Genomic DNA, 16,745 nt, shown 5'->3' with positions numbered 1-16,745 from the left:
GTGAAACTCCTTCCTGTAACAAGGCTTTTGATCTCACTAAAGAGCAACTCCCTGCTATGCTAGCAGCAAAGCCTGGAATGTGATCAGAAGTCAACAAAGTGCTGGGCCAGGTTTCTCCAACTCATGACGAGGCACTTGAAAATGGAAGACTTGAGGACGTAATGTCCCCTTTGGACTATTATGGCTTGAGACATATGTTCTCTAAACCGGGCGCTGAGAAGAGGCAACAACCCCAGGACAGATTATCTGAAACATCCAAGTAACCTATTAGGTCCTGCCTGGCTGGGTCCTCCCCATTTCAGTTAAAAGGCCCTGAAGACCAGGGATCAATCCTCAGGTCCTGCAACCTCACTCTGTCTTCTGTCTTTCAGCCTTTTGCAAAAATGTTGTCAACATTTCCTGCGTTTTCACTTAATAGGGTCTTAGGTCCCTCTGGAAGTCGAGAGCATAAAAAAGCAGTCTGGAATTTCTTTGTATTATGGCATTGTTTAGTTCAGACTTAATTTCCCCTTCTGCTTCCTCCTTTGTGCCCTCTTACCCCAGGTCAGACAGGGTGACAGTCACACAGCCAGCTTGTGATCTGCAAGGGTGTATTATAGACAACAGGGAGGTATTTGTGTGGCTCTAAGAATTCACTGGGGAGGGTGACACTAGCCCTGTAAAATGTCCTCTGTAGTTTGTGGGGCTGTGTGAAGGCACCAGCTCACATTCTGTTTGCCTGGGAGAGACTCACAGTGAAGGAGGTTCCAAACCAGTGAATGCAAAGAAAGATAAAAGAAAACAGTCTCCTTAGGATCAACAGTCTTTTTTCTCAGTTATCTTTTCCTATTTCACATTTCAAACACTCCTTTCACAGCTGAGCAGCAGTGCTCATTGTGCCAAAGTTGCACACAGCTCCATTCCAGTTTGAGTTTGGAATTGTGCCCCTTTAAAACCACTTTAAAACCTTTTAGTTCTTTCTTCCTATGTGCAAGATATACTTGTACACAGCATCAACCCTTCCCCTAAGGTCAAATTAATGAATTCCATTTAAAAAAGAATAAAAACACACTGGTGAATACCCAGTATCCTTCTTAAGAAATTTAGGCTGGGCGCGGTGGCTCAAGCCTGTAATCCCAGCACTTTGGGAGGCCGAGACGGGCGGATCACGAGGTCAGGAGATCGAGACCATCCTGGCTAACACGGTGAAACCCCGTCTCTACTAAAAAATACAAAAAAATAGCCGGGCGAGGTGGCGGGCGCCTGTAGTCCCAGCTACTCGAGAGGCTGAGGCAGGAGAATGGCGTGAACCCGGGAGGCGGAGCTTGCAGTGAGCTGAGATCCGGCCACTGTACTCCAGCCTGGGCGACAGAGCGAGACTCTGTCTCAAAAAAAAAAAAAAAAAAAGAAATTTAGAGGCAAAATAGGGGTTGGAGAGAACCCCCCACCCCATCAAAGCAGGTGTCAAGGCATCCCTTTGCCATCAAGGACAGACTTCTTACTCCAACTCCTCTCTGCAGTTGCTGGCCTGGCACGAACAGAGCTAGGTCTTTCCCAACTTTCTCTCCCTCATCTAGTTACTACCCTCTTCAAAAGGAGAGGTCAGGCCGGGCACAGTGGCTCACCATGATGCATGAAGGGATACGTTCTAGCCCCTGGGACAAGGAGGAGACTAGAGAAATAAGAAATGTCAGTGTTCTCTCAGCATCTGGGATGACAGGGAAATGAAGGTAGCACAGGGGTTTTTTGCTTCTTCTAGGAATGGCAGGCTTTTCTTTGAAGAAAACCAAACTGCTTTTCCTAAGGGAGGTAGGATGTGGGTAAGCACTTTGCCCTCTTGTCCTCACCCAAGGTAAGGACAGAGCGAGACTCTGTCTCACCAAAAAAAAAAAAAAAAAAAAAAAAAAAAAGAAATAGAAAAAAAGAAAGAAAGAAAAAGAAAAGCCACTAGCCATTTCCAGGGGAATCCTGTGGGCAGCACCTTTTTCTGAGAAATGGAGAAGGGGAGTAGATGTTGGTCTCCCTCACACTTTGGCAGAAACTGAAGAACTTCTGGATTTGGGTCTGACATCCTTTGGGTTTTAGTAGAAACCCCATCTCTACTAAAAATACAAAATTAGTGGGGCGTGATGGTACATGCCTGTAATCCCAGCAACTTGGGAGGCTGAGGCAGGAGAATCGCTGGAACCTGGGAGGCAGAGGTTGCGGTGAGCCAAGATCGTGCCACAGCACTCCAGCCTGGGCAACAAGAGCGAAACTCCGTCTCAAAAAAAAAACAGGAGAGGTCAGTGCTGGGCTCTTTCCCTTGCCAATCCCCTATCAAGCCCTTCTGCCAACAAAAAAAAGGAACCAAACATGGGTTTTCCAGGCCCATGACAGTCCCCAACATCAAGACAGATCTGTTTCCTGGTGTCACAGGGTGAGGACAAGAGGGCAAAGTGCTTACCCACATCCTACCTCCCTTAGGAAAAGCAGTTTGGTTTTCTTCAAAGAAAAGCCTGCCATTCCTAGAAGCAGCAAAAAACCCCTGTGCTACCTTCATTTCCCTATCATCCCAGACGCTGAGAGAACACTGACATTTCTTATTTCTCTAGTCTCCTCCTTGTCCCAGGGGCTAGTATGTATCCCTTCATGCAACAGGTGCTATGCTGGGGAATAAGACAACCAGTAGAAGCCTCCAGGCTGGGGGTGGTGGCTCACGCCTGTAATCCCAGCACTTTGGGAGGCAGAGGTTGCGGTTAGCCAAGATTGTGGGTGAAGGAGGGTGGATCGCCTGAGGTCAGGAGTTTGAGACCAGCCTGGCTAACATGGTGAAACCCCATTTCTAGCAAAAAAAAAAAAAAAAAATTAGCTGGGCATGGTGGCATGCGCCTGTAATCCCAGCTACTCGGGAGGCCAAGGCAGGATAATCGCTTCAACCCAGGAGGCGGAGGTTGCAGTGAGCTGAGATCACGCCATTGCATTCCAGCCTGGGCGACAGAGCAAGACTCTGTCTCACACGCACAGAAAAAGAAATAGAGAAAAGAAGAGAAAAGTCGCCATTTCCAGGGGAGTCCTGTGGGATAGCACCCTGTTCTGAGAAATGGAGAAGGGGAGCAGATGTTGGTCTCCCTCACACTTTGGCAGAAACTGAAGAACTTCTGGATTTGGGTCTGACGTCCTGTCAACTGAGCTGATGCAGGCCAGTGCCCGATGCAGTGTGTGTGCATGCTGCAGTGGTGGGTGGGTGGGAACGCCAGGAAGTGTTCATATGGGGGTTGAGGAAGTTTGGAGCATCATGGGAACAGAATGTGCTGGCCCTGTCCCTGAGCCATACCCAAGCCCCTCCCACTTCCCTGGTCACTAACCGGTTCCAGCTGTGCACAGTCCTGACCATCACTTCCCATACGGCTTCTAGGAACTTATGCGTAATTAAAGAAGTGTGTGCGTATGTCTGTGTTTGTGGGTATGTAGGGGAGTCCTCCTAAAAACAGAGGTTTCCAGGGTAACAGCTTAAAAATTCAACCCCACTCCGCCAAAGAAAGCTCCCTATCTCCTGATTCCCTCGGGGTTCTGAGGAGGAAACAGGTCAGAGGCTAACACCACCAACTCCCACATTTCTCCAGATCAAGGGCAAAGTCGGGGCCAGCCCTAACTTGGTTACAGCTCATGTTTTCCTCACCTCCAGTTTCCAGTTTCAGGCTCCAGATTTGCCCTTATACCTGCCCTCCAGGATTCCCCTTTCTTCTTTCCCCAGCTTCCCTGCCCACTGCCTCCACAGGGTAAGGGTGACTGTCAGAGGGGGTGGGTGATGGCTTCCAGATTAGCTTCTCCTGAGCTTAGAAATCTCTACAAACTTTGGCCTTCCACTCATAGCCCCTTGGCCCCTTGATCATTAGAAAATACTCTCAGAGGTCTACCCTACTCCTATTTCCTATAGTTTAAAATATTGTATTAAAAATATTTCTGTAAAACTCTTTTGCCACAATTTGTGGACAGAGAGGGAAACCAATTTGCAGGAAGGGAGCAAGCAAGACAAATAACCCCATTTTTTTCTTTCAGATCAAGTTCTCCTTTTGCGGCAGGCCAGCCACATGTCCTAACCCTTCGCACACATGCCCACATCTCCCCCAGTGAGAGATGACAAATTTAGAGGGAAAAAGAGCTGGGTCAGCCTGGCTCAGGGGTTAGGGGCTGGTGGAGGGGTGGTCATGATGCTGTGCTGGCAACAATTAGTCATCCAGTCCTTGCACATGTGCCCGGCCTGCAGCTCCTGACTCTAGGGGCTTTTGTTTGGGTCCCAGTGGGAACTCTGGGAACTCTGGGACACTGAAGAGCGCTGAGCAAAGATGGCAGCTTTAGAGCCCGCTCTAGGCTCTGCTGCATCCTAGCTATGTGACCTGAAGCAACTTATTAGAGACTTGGTTTCTTTTTCTGTAAAAAGATGATAATACTGGCCGGGTGCAGTGGCTCACGCCTCTAATCCCAGCACTTTGGGAGGCCAAGTGGGTGGATCACTTGAGCTCAGGAGTTTGAGATCAGCCTGGCCAACATAGTGAAATCCCGTCTCTACTAAAAGTACAAAAATTAGCTGGGTGTGGTGGCACGCGCCTGTAATCCCAGCTATTCGGGTGGCTGAGGCAGGAGAATTGCTTGATCCCGGGAGGCGGAGGTTGCAGTGAGCCGAGATTGCACCACTGCACTCTCCAGCCTGGGCCACAGAGACTCAGTCTCAGAAAAGGAGTAAAAAAGATGGTAATACTGGCTCAAGGGTTGTTGTTAAAATTTAAATGAAGTTAACTATTTGGCAGCTTTTACTTTTGATTTATTCTCTCTCCTGGCTCCTAAGTTGCTAGAATGTGGTTCCACCCCCAGGCCTTCTGAGGCCAGAGTTAGTACCCAACCTCACCTTATGATAACCGCCATCTCTCTCCCTAACACACTAAATATATATATATATATTTATTTTTTATATATTTTATATATATATATATATATATTTTTTTTTTTTTTCTGGCTGGGCACAGTGGCTCACAGGTATAATCACAGCACTTTGGGAGGCCGAGGTGGGCGGATCACTTGAGCCCAAGACAAGCTTGAGCAACATAGGAAACCTGCCTCCCCCGCCCCCCACCCTTTCTACAAAAAATACAAAAATTAGCTGGGCTGGGTGGTGCATGCCTGTAGCCCCAGTTATGCTGGAGTCTGAAGTGGGAGGACTGCTTGAGCCCAGAAGGCGAAGGTTGCAGTGAGCCAGGATTATTGTGCCACTGCATTCCAGCCTGGGAGACCAAAAAAAAACAATTTTTTTTTTCTTTTTTTCCTTACGTGAGGTTTCTAAGGGGAGGGAGTAATTTGCTATAGCATTCGTTTTACTTTACTCCTGTCCCTTGCATCCTCCTTGTCTGTCTCTTCCCCACCTCTCCCCTCACGTCTCCTCCATTATCCTCTCTGGCTCCTAAAGCTTTCTCCTCCATCCCAGCCAGTCTCCAGTGGCTGAGGCCAGGCAGGCGGAGCTGGATAAACTCAGGTCCTCAGACAGTTTCAAAGAAATGCATCAAAATGTTACTAGTGGTTCTCTTTTGGGTAGAATTTACTAGTGGTTTTCATTTTCTTCTTTGTTTTGGTATTTTCTAATACCAAATATTATAATGAATGATGAATAACTTATTCAGGAAAAAAACACAAAACATTACTTTTAAAAATCGTAATTAATTTTCAATTGGCCCATGTTCTGTTCTCAAAAGGAGAAAAACAGGAATGGGGGTAGAACGAGGGAGGAAAGAGGAGAAAGAGCCCTGCAGGGTAGCAGGAACTTGTCCCCAAACTCCATCATTTCCTGGGTGCATCAGCCTTGGTGATGGGCCCTGTCACTCATCTCTCAGAGGTTTTCTGTCCTTCCTTGCCTGTCACTGGTCACTTGAGACTTAGTCACCCAATGGTTACCAGTTGGGTGGTGGATGGCTCAGAGGGACCAGCATCACTGAGGGCAGCAGTGTGAATCAGGAGCATCCCCCACCTTGATCCTGGGCTATGAGGTGTTCCCTTGTAGCCTCCCAGCCCTTCTGAGAACATAAGTTCAGCTACCTTTCCCCCCATTCCTATGTCTACTTCATTGTGCTTTAGAACAATATGCAAATGTATGATGTGTAACTGATGGTGGATCCTTCAGGGGCTCCTAGTTACTTAAAGAACAAAGCTCTAAGTGTCATTGTGGTGTATGGAAAGAGCATGAGTTATAGAGTCAGCAGAGGGATTTGAATAAGATCAGGCCAGTTGGGAGTTCCATGTTCTTGGTCAAATTTCCCTTTCTGAGTATCTATTTCCTCCTACAAAAAGGGGTCAGAATAATTCTCCCCTCACCAGATGGCTGTGAGAACTAAAGGAGGTAATATATAAAGCATGTAATACATAGTAGCTATTTTTTTTTTTTTTTTTTTACTATTTTTTTGGGATAGAGTCTGGCTCTGTCGCCTAGGATGGAGTGCAGTGATGCAATCTCGGCTCACTGCAACCTCTGTCTCCCAGGTTCAAGCAATTCTTCTGCCTCAGCCTCCCAAGTAGCTGGGATTACAGGCGCGTGCCACCACGCCTGGCTACTTTTTGTATTTTTAGTAGAGAGAGGGTTTCACCATGTTGGCCAGGCTGGTCTTAAACTCTTGACCTCAGGTGATCCACCCACCTCAGCCTCCCAAAGTGCTGGGATTACAAGTGTGAGCCACCATGCCCGGCCTTTATTTACTTTTAATTTTTTATTTCCATAGGTTTTTGGGGAACAGGTGGTATTTGGTTGCATAAGTTATTTAGTGTTTAGTGGTGATTTGTGAGATTTTGGTGCACCCATCACCCAATAGTAGGTATTTTTATTTTAATTAACTAATTAATTAATTAATTTTGAGACGGAGTCTCACTCTGTCACCAGGCTGGAGTCCAGTGGCATGATCTCAGCTCACTGCAATCTCCGCCTCCCCAGTTTAACCAATTCTCCTGCCTCAGCCTCCCAAGTAGCTGGGACTATAGGTGCATGCCACCACACTGGGCTAATTTTTTTATTTTAGTAGAGACAGGGTTTCACCATGTTGACCAGGATGGTCTTGAACTCCTGACCTTGTGATCTGCCTACCTTGGCCTTCCAAAGTGCCGGGATTACAAGCATGACCCACTGCGCCCGGCCATATTTTTATTTATTTTAATTTAATTTAATTTTTTTCCAAGACAGAGTCTTGCTCTGTTGCCTGGGCTGGAGTGCAGTGGTACGATCTTGGCTCACTGCAACCTCCGCCCCCTGGGTTTAAGCAATTCTTCTGCCTCAGCCTCCACAGTAACTGGGATTACAGGCGCATGCCATCACACCTGGCTAATTTTTGGTATTTTAGTAGAGACAAGATTTTGCTATGTTGGCCGGGCTGGTCTGAAACTCCTGACCTCGTGATCCGCCCACCTCAGCCCCCAAAAGTGCTGGGATTACAGGTGTGAGCCATCGCGCCCAGCTGGTATTTTAAAATGTAAGTTTTTCTTCTTTTCCTTGCATAGCATTTAAGGCCCCCTCCAAATTCTGTCTCCCAACCACTTTCCCACCCTGTCATTCTTTGACAGTGATTTATTAAGTAGGGCCTCGAAAGCATGGAGATGGCCTGGGACAGGCACTCGGGATTCAGTGGTGAATGAAGCAGTCCTGACCCTTCTGACTTACTGAGTACAGCAGGCTCTCAGCTCTGCACTTTTACTCAAGACCTGCACTGTCTGTCTCTCAGTATCCTTTTACCCTATCAATTCTTTTTTTTTTTTTTTTTTGGAGATGGAGTTTTTGCTCTGTTGCCCAGGCTGGAGCGCAATGGTGCGATTTCAACTCACTGCAACCTCCGCCTCCTGGGTTCAAGCGATTCTCCCGCCTCAGCCTCAAGAGTAGCTTGGATTACAGGCACCCGCCACCATACCCGGCTAATTTTTGTATTTTCAGTAGAAACAAGGTTTCACCATGTTGGTCAGGCTGGTCTCGAACTTGATCTCAAGTGATCTCCCTGCCTTGGCCTTTCAAAGTGCTAGGATTACAAGAGTGAGCCACCATGCCTGGCCTTCCCCCATCAATTCTTAGCTGGCCTTCAAAGCCCATCTCAAAGCCTGCCTTCTCAGCAAACCTCCCCCCAGCCCCAAGCCCCTTAGGGTGAGTCACCGCTGGCCCAGAATGCTGGCTCCCCGCTTCCCAGGTGTTTCGATCTGCCTCACCGGATCTGTAAGCTCCCTGAGGGTAGGCTCTGCGCCCTTTACTTATTTGTGCCCTTGTTAAGCCCCACCTACACCCACATATTCCAAGCTCATCAGATTCTTGAAATAATGGCTTTTTATTAAAGCAGACATAAGTGGGTTTCAGGAGCATTTATATTCCCAACTTGGTCTTGGGTACAAAGAAACTGAGGACTTCACCCTTGACTCCTTCACCTGAAACCCAAGCTACCTCAGCTGTTTCCTACCTCTCAGCTTATCCTAGGGAAACTCAAAGGTAGGGGCAGATGATTTGCTGGCCCAGGGTCCCTGGGGCACAGCGATGTCTAACTCCAGGGGATGTCCATGGTCCCTATCTCTAGACTCTCCAGAGATTCTGGTTCTCGTCCTGCCCGGATGCTCACCCTAGGGCAGTATGAAAAGTTTTTCCATCTCCAGCAGAGGACTCTGAGGAAAGGGATTGGGAACTCTCTTTGGCTTCCACTCTCTGGTAGGGCAAGTGTTAATGGTGAATTGCAACATATCTCTTGGCTGAGTCACCTCCCTCTGCCTCTCCCCACAATTCCCCTCAGCTGTTATAAAGAGGACCAGAGGCTGGAGAGTAAAAAGAACTGGAGGAAAGAGTCCCTCTGCCTAGCATTGCTTCCCCCAGGCTCCCAGAAATCTCAGGTCAGAGGGCACAGCCAGCCTCTGGAGCTCTTGTCTGGTGGGACCATGAACTGGCAGCAGCTGTGGCTGGGCTTCCTACTCCCCATGACAGTCTCAGGTCGGGTCCTGGGGCTTGCAGAGGAGATGGCCGTGGTAAGTCCCCCAAGAAAGAGACCTGGGCCAGGGGAGGGACAGGGGTTACTGCCCATCCAAGCCTCCCTCCTGACCCCCAGCCTGCCTGCCTTTCTCTTGCTCCCTCTGCCCCATGGTCTACCCTGCCCATCTCCCGCTGCCTCCCCTTGTTCCACCTGAGCCCCTTCTCTAAGGTGCTTCTGCATTAGTGCTTCCATATCTAGCCCCTTCTCTCCTGAGGGACCTGTTAGGTCACTTAGAAACTTTACTCTGAGACTAACCCCCTTTTAACCTGCTTACCTCCACTCCCATCACAGGAGTACCTGTCGCAATATGGGTACCTACAGAAGCCTCTAGAAGGATCTAATAACTTCAAGCCAGAAGATATCACCGAGGCTCTGAGGTGAGAAGCTATGAGGTGCATGCCTTTAGGGCTAAGGTCTAAAGGTCTTCTTCCTTCTCATACCTTCCTCTCCCTAGGCCCACCTCCTCCTGACCCTAAACCATGGCAGGGATCTAGAGATGGGTGGCGATCATTATTATGGTGGTGGGGCATGGGGTGAGATGGGGATTCACAGACCAGGAATACAGTCATTGGATCTCCCTAGGCCCTAAGCACTCTTTTGGAGTCTCTACCCACATCATATCTCAAATACTAATATTTAGTTATAGCCCACATAAAGTATAATGATATGTAAAACTGAGTTGAGTTGTTGACATGCTGTTACCTTTTGTGGGCCTTTAATTCAGTACTTATTTCTGTTTTATAATTTTATATGTTGATATAATGGATTGTTTTTCTTTCTGCTCTCAGATATGTTCAGGTCCCTTGAAAAGCCCATAGGCCCTATGACAGTCCGTAGATGGATGAAATTGCTCTAGAGCAAGCTGGGCTGGGAGGGGTATCCAGCCAGGAGGGGAAGAGGTTGAAAGAGGACAGGCTGTCAGGTGGGAGCACTAGTGGGAAGCTCTCCAGAGCAGGGGAGCCGGACACCTCCACAGAGTAGGAGAAGGTTAGAAATTGCAGTAGAGGGGCCGGGCATGGTGGCTTACGCCTGTAATCCCAGCACTTTGGGAGATCCAGGCAGGGGAATTGCTTGAGCCCAGAAGTTTGAGAGCAACCTGGGCAACACAGTGAGACCCCATCTCTACCAAAAAAGAAAGGAAGAAAGAGAGAGAAAGAGAGAAGAAAAAGAAAGAAAGAGAAAGAAAGGAAGAGAGAGAAAGAAAGAAAGAGAGAGAGAGAGAGAGAAAGAAAGAAAGAGAGAGCGAGACAGAGAGAGAGAGAGAGAAAGAAAGAAAGAAAGAAAGAAAGAAAGAAAGAAAGAAAGAAATAAATAAATAAATAAATAAATAAATAAATAAATTACAGTAGAGGAGGAAGGCTACACCTGAGGGTCAGCTTACTCGAATGAAAGAGCCTGAAATGGGGAGATGAAGCTGGAGTATCTCCATTTCTGTAGAAAGTCCAAATTATGAGGACTGGAGGCTGGAGTAACCCTGTCAGCTTCAGGGATTCTGTGCTATTCTTGGCCATGACCTTGGGCAGCAGGAAGTCAAAGAGCAATCATCTCCAGCTCCCGGTCATTTCAGATTTTCCTGTCCTGGTAGACCCATCCCTCTCCCTCCTTCAGAGCTTTTCAGGAAGCATCTGAACTTCCAGTCTCAGGTCAGCTGGATGATGCCACAAGGGCCCGCATGAAGCAGCCTCGTTGTGGCCTAGAGGATCCCTTCAACCAGAAGACCCTTAAATACCTGTTGCTGGGTGAGAACGGAGCCTGGAAAAGGGAGGGAGAGGAGGGGTGCTGTGATTCTGGACTGTGGGTGGCATCAGGACAGTCTGGACCAGCTCAGTGTTGAATACCTGGTGATTACCTGGTTATCACCTGTCTTGGGGGTTGAATGCCTAAACCCAGAGGAGCTCTCTGGGGTTGGCAGAAGGATCTGTATTTCTAATCTGTTTTCTGGTCGTTAACTAGGCCGCTGGAGAAAGAAGCACTTGACTTTCCGCATCTTGAACCTGCCCTCCACCCTTCCATCCCACACAGCCCGGGCAGCCCTGCGTCAAGCCTTCCAGGACTGGAGCAATGTGGCTCCCTTGACCTTCCGAGAGGTGCAGGCTGGTGGGGCTGACATCCGCCTCTCCTTCCATGGCCGCCAAAGCTTGTACTGTTCCAATTCTTTTGATGGGCCTGGTAGGCAACAGTTCTCAGTTCCCACCCCATAGACCTCTGAGATTACCTCTGTCTCCTTGAACCAGTGACTCTGGAACCTTGATGTTTGGGCTGCCCTTTATCCCACCTGCACCATACACTCTAATTACCTTCTAACGGGAGCAGGGGAGCAGTTGGTCATCTACATGGTGCCTCCCTCCCTCCCTCCTTCCCTCCCTCCCTCCCTTTCTTCCTTCCTTCCTTCTCTCCCTCCCTCCTTCCCTCCCTTCTTTCTTTCCTCTCTCTTGCTTGCTTGACAGAGTCTCACTCTGTTGCCCAGACTGGAGTACAGTGGCACAATCATGGCTCACTGCAGCCTCAACCTCCCAGGCTCAAGTGATCCTCCCACCTCAGCCTCCCAGGTAGAGACTACAGGAAAACACTACCACACCTGGCTAATTTTTGTAGAGATGAGGTTTTGTTATGTTGCCCAGGCTGGTCTAAAACTCCTGTATTCAAGCAATCATCCTGCATTGACCTCTGAAAATGTTGGGATTACAGGTGTGAGCCATCACCCCTGGCTGCCTATGCTTCTTTTTCTCCCTTAAGTTCCCCTGTTCAAGGCATACCTTAGAGGTATGGGCCAGAGAGGACTGGGTCAGAGAGCATGGAGTGGCTGGGGAGGTAAGGGACAGTGATGGGCATTCCTGAGAGAACTGGGTGATGACAGGGGAATCTGAAAGGAGAGAAAGAAGCATCTAAGAGACAGTGAACATAGCTGGGGGAATTTTAAGGGCATGCATTAATTAGAGTTTATAATAGGCAGGGTGTGCTCTGGCCTAGCGGGCTCTGACCCCCTTCCTATTCACCTTTGCCTTTGTCCAGGGAGAGTCCTGGCCCATGCCGACATCCCAGAGCTGGGCAGTGTGCACTTCGATGAAGACGAGTTCTGGACTGAGGGGACCTACCGCGGGGTGAACCTGCGCATCATTGCAGCCCATGAAGTGGGCCATGCCCTGGGGCTGGGGCACTCCCGATATTCCCAGGCCCTCATGGCCCCAGTCTACCAGGGCTACCAGCCCCACTTCAAGCTACACCCAGATGATGTGGCAGGCATCCAGGCTCTCTATGGTCAGTCCCTTCCCCTAGTGAGGGGGAGGGTCAGTCTGACTCCCATGTCAAGGCTTGAAGAGACAGGTCTAGCCTCCATGTAGGGATATAGCTTAGTGTCTTTCTTCTCTTCCAGCCCAGTTACTCAGTCTTCTTCATTTTCAGGAACAGTTTCTCTCTGACTTTTCTATGTCTAATCTACCTTCCAGGCCTCTCTCTCCTTACACCCATGCTTGGGGATGGAGAATGCACATTATTCTTATTCTTCTTCTTCTTCTTCTTCTTCTTCCTCTTCCTCTTCCTCTTCTTCTTCTTCTTCTTCTTCTTCTTCTTCTTCTTCTTCTTCTTCTTCCTCTTCCTCTTCCTCTTCCTCTTCCTCTTCCCTCTTCCTCTTCCTCCTCTTCCCTCTTCCCTCCTCCTCCTCCTCTCCTCCTCTTCCTCCTCCTCCTCTTCTCCTCTTCCTCCCTCTTCCTCCCTCTTCCTCCTCTTCCTCCTCTTCCTCTTCCTCTTCCTCTTCCTCTTCCTCTTCCTCTTCTTCCTCTTCCTCTTCTTCTTCCTGTTCCTCTTCTTCTTCCTCTTCCTCCTCTTCTTCCCATCTTCCTCCTTCTTCTTCTTCTTCTTCCTCTTCCTCTTCTTCTTTCTTCTTCTTCTTCTTCTTTCTTCTTCTTCTTCTTCTTCTTCTTCTTCTTCTTCTTCTTCTTCTTTTTTTTTTTTTTTTTTGAGATGGAGCCTCACTCTGTCACCCAGGCTGGAGTGCAATGGCACAATCTTGGCTCACTGCAACCTCTGCCTCCCGGGTTCAAGCGATTCTCCTGCCTCAGCCTCCCAAGTAGCTGGGATTACAGGTGCACGCCACCATGCCCAGCTAACTTTTTTTGTATTTTAGTAGAGACGGGTTTCACCATGTTGCCCAGGATGGTCTTGAATTCCTGAGCTCAGTCAATCCACCCGCCTCAGCCTCCCAAAGTGCTAGGATTACAGGTGTGAGCCACCACACCCGGCAAGAATGCACATTCTAACAATCCTCGCTCTCCCTTTCTGGTGCTTCTCAAACCTACAATGTGTCTTCCACTGATACCAACATAATATTGCCTACCACGAATGACAATGCTCTAGGATTCCCTTCTCCCCTCTGTATGGGGCCTCTGGGAAAAACTTACAGGAGACTGGTGCGGAGGACAGGTGCTGTGAGTTCTCTCCCTAAGCAGCATGACTTTACCTTGTAGGCAAGAAGAGTCCAGTGATAAAGGATGAGGAAGAAGAAGAGACAGAGCTGCCCACTGTGTCCCCAGTGCCCACAGAACCCAGTCCCATGCCAGACCCCTGCAGTAGTGAACTGGATGCCATGATGCTGGGTGAGGTCCTTCCCCTCCAGGCTGTTGGCAGGCAGTGGGGGCAGCCTGCTGATCCTGAGGCCTGGACATATGGGAGTGACATGGGACTTCAGCATGAGCAATGGAGGTTAGATCCCAGGCATTAATGACCATGGAAGGAGACATGTGACATGGGGAGGGAGAGTTCAGAGCCAAATTAAAGGTGGCTTAGGCAGGCACTTACCAAGGTTGCCACCCTCTAGGGCCACTAGAACACATCTGAAAATGCAGCAAGATGGAGAAAACTACATTAACCAGATTGCCTGTTAGAGAGGGTGTTGCACCTGGTTGGAAGGACAACTAGGAAGCCACTTGGAGGGGAGGCTGAGGTTCCTAAGGAGGAATAGCTATCTGCAGGACTTTTGTTTTGTTGAGTAGACCAAAGCTGAAATGATTTGAGCAACAAAGCGTTCTGAGTCCTCTTTCTCTGCCTTTAATTTTCTCCTTGAATCAAAGTTGAATGAATATTTGAAGAATCAGCCTGCAGGGGGAGGGCAAATTGTTAGTCAGCCTGAGATACCCCCAAGTTTCTGTCTACTTGACCTCTGTCTTTTTGACTTGTTGACACACCATTACTCTAAGGGCCCCGTGGGACGACCTATGCTTTCAAGGGGGACTACGTGTGGACTGTATCAGATTCAGGACCAGGCCCCTTGTTCCGAGTGTCTGCCCTTTGGGAGGGGCTCCCCGGAAACCTGGATGCTGCTGTCTATTCGCCTCGAACACAATGGATTCACTTCTTTAAGGGTAAGGGGGCTAGTTTACAGTATCTTACTTGAGGAGGACCTAATCTTAAACTATAAAAGGGAGGGAAATGAGAAGTTTCTGTATGGGTGGACCGGAGGAGACCAAAAGCTATCACCTGAGGACAGAGGTGACTTGTTCTCTCCTCACATGCTCTCAGGAGACAAGGTGTGGCGCTACGTTAATTTCAAGATGTCTCCTGGCTTCCCCAAGAAGCTGAATAGGGTAGAACCTAACCTGGATGCAGCTTTCTATTGGCCTGTCAACCAAAAGGTGTTCCTCTTTAAGGTATAAAGTTCAAAGCAAGGGCAAATCCCTTCTTAGGAGGGGTGGGCTACCTTATACTGAGAATCGAAGCTTGTGCTTGAAGGGAGATGTTCTGCAGCTGCACTGGGCTGGGGGTAGACCTCTGGGGGTCCTAAGCTTTCTCCTCTTCCTCTCCCCACCCATCCCATATCCAGGGCTCCGGGTACTGGCAGTGGGACGAGCTGGCCCGAACTGACTTCAAGAGCTACCCCAAACCAATCAAGGGTTTGTTTACGGGAGTACCAAACCAGCCTTCAGCTGCTACGAGTTGGCAAGATGGCCGAGTCTTCTTCTTCAAAGGCAAAGTCTACTGGCGCCTCAACCAGCAGCTTCGAGTAGAGAAAGGCTATCCCAGAAATACTGCCCACAACTGGATGCACTGTCGTCCCCAGACTGTAGACACTACCCCATCAGGTGGGGATACCACTCCTTCAGGTATGGGCACAACTTTGGATACCACTCTCTCAGCCACAGATACCACATTTGAATACTGACTGCTCACCCACAGGCACAATCTTGGACATTACACCCTCAGGCTCCACCACCCACCCTTTCATTCCCTCCCAGAGGCCTAATACCTGAATGAAATACCTGTCTGCTCAGTTGAACCTCGCAGGTGCTGTAGCAGGGGCATGACTGTAGAACTCAGGCCTCTAACAGTTCCAGCTCCAGCCACCACTCTCCTGTGCTCTTTCAATCCTGAGAAGTGCTCCCCTAACTCAGATTTGGCCCCCAACTCCATTTCCTGTCTGTCTTAGACAGCCCTTCCAACTGTGTCATCTGTTTTCTGGAGGTCAATGGTGGAGGCAGATGCCTGGGTCCTGTTCTTCTTACATAAAATGCAAGAAAACAGCATGGCCACTAAACTGAACAAGGGCCTTGGAATCCTTGAGAATCACATTTACGTGCTTATGGTTATGGGCAAGCTAATTAACCTTGTTGAACCTCAGATTCCCCATTTGCAACATTAGGTTAAGACCAGTCCTGCAGGGTTGTTGCACTAAATGAAATACTGTATGTGAAGTGCCTGGCACAGTGTCTGGTACATTTGTGTTTAATAAAGGCTAACTCTATGTTCATAAGAGAGAACTGAACAGCTCTTCCTCTAGCTGTCTGGTTGTATAACTCTTACAGTAGTCTGTATGATACAGGTACCTCTATTAGATCTTTAGGGGACAGAGGATTTGTCAAGATGGTTAGCTCTTTGTTTCGGGGTGCAGAGAAAGAAAAGAGCAGCAACAGCAGAGGCTGGACTCCTGGTTCAGTATGTAATGCCATTTTATTCACATGCTCCCATGTTCTCCCTCCCTCCCATTGTAGCCTTGCTGCCCAGGGGAGGGATATGTCTTCCTTTATGCATCTGGGAAACCAGGAACAGACCTGGGGCAGGAGAGTCAGAGGGGGAAGAGTTAGAGTGGGTTAGTGGCTGGAACAAAGTTCTGGTTAAGGAGGAAATTAGTGCCACCCACAGTGAGAAGCAGAGAAAGCACTTGTCTCCTATGCAGCCCTGAAGACCAGGCTCCTCTGGGCAAAAGGCAAGACTCTGGCAGATGGGCCAATGCTCTCTCCTTGGAGCAAGAAGCCAGCTTTTGGGGAAGGCAGGTCCTGAGGCAGGCACTGCCCTGTGGTCTTCCCCAGGTTGAGGAGAAAAGTGGAAGCACCATGGAAGCTAGTGCTCCTAGCTGAGGTAGGAGGTGGGGGTTTAAGCCTATGGGGCCCAGGGGGAAGGTCAAAGAAACCCAACTACCCCCTAATGAAGTGCCTGGAGATGGGGGTATCTTGGAGCTCCTCAGAGCCCTTCTTCCCATCAAAAAGCTATCAAATGCCTTAGAAGCTCCCTGATCCTACAAAACAAAAACCGCTTGTTTCTACCACTGTGAGGCATGCTGAGGTGGATATTTAAAAGGCTATTTCAAGACCAGGTACGGTGGCTATAATCCTAGCACTTTGGGAGCTGAAGCAGGAGGATCACTTGAGCCCAGGAGTTCAAGACCAGCTTGGGCAACATAGGGAGACCCTATGTCTCTGCAAAAAAAATAAAAACAAATGAATAAAAATTAGCTGTGTGTGGTGCTTGTGGTCCCAGCCACTCGGGAGG

At 48.8% G+C, this 16,745-nt stretch overlaps 1 protein-coding gene across 2 annotated transcripts; it reads left to right on the top strand.

Moving 5' to 3' along the window:
- Positions 1-8,420: 8,420 nt before the first annotated feature.
- MMP19 (matrix metallopeptidase 19) lies at positions 8,421-15,741 on the top strand. 2 transcript variants are annotated; one of them, XM_003906533.5, is made up of 9 exons: positions 8,421-8,982; positions 9,279-9,364; positions 10,596-10,726; positions 10,941-11,156; positions 12,000-12,245; positions 13,451-13,579; positions 14,180-14,344; positions 14,502-14,629; positions 14,803-15,741. In XM_003906533.5, exons 1-9 carry the CDS (start codon positions 8,521-8,523, stop codon positions 15,139-15,141), a joined length of 1,902 nt encoding a protein of 633 aa, XP_003906582.2. In that variant the 5' UTR covers positions 8,421-8,520; the 3' UTR covers positions 15,142-15,741. The 2 variants fall into 2 exon arrangements, with proteins under 2 accessions (XP_003906582.2, XP_009179178.1); XM_009180914.4 differs by having other exon boundaries at positions 8,425-8,982; positions 10,625-10,726.
- The last annotated feature ends 1,004 nt before the right edge of the window (positions 15,742-16,745 follow it).

The sequence above is a fragment of the Papio anubis genome, chromosome 9 (genome assembly GCF_008728515.1).
Source record: "Papio anubis isolate 15944 chromosome 9, Panubis1.0, whole genome shotgun sequence".
Taxonomy (NCBI): Eukaryota; Metazoa; Chordata; class Mammalia; order Primates; family Cercopithecidae; genus Papio; species Papio anubis.
This window is presented reverse-complemented; position numbering and strand designations above follow the sequence as displayed.

Bases quoted from the DNA above. Each gene is read 5' to 3' on its own strand.
- MMP19 (XM_003906533.5), top strand. From the start codon at position 8,521: ATGTCCATGGTCCCTATCTCTAGACTCTCCAGAGATTCTGGTTCTCGT. The intron at 9,365-10,595 runs GTGAGAAGCTAT...TCCCTCCTTCAG, and splicing joins GATATCACCGAGGCTCTGAG to AGCTTTTCAGGAAGCATCTG. The intron at 14,630-14,802 runs GTATAAAGTTCA...TCCCATATCCAG, and splicing joins AAAAGGTGTTCCTCTTTAAG to GGCTCCGGGTACTGGCAGTG.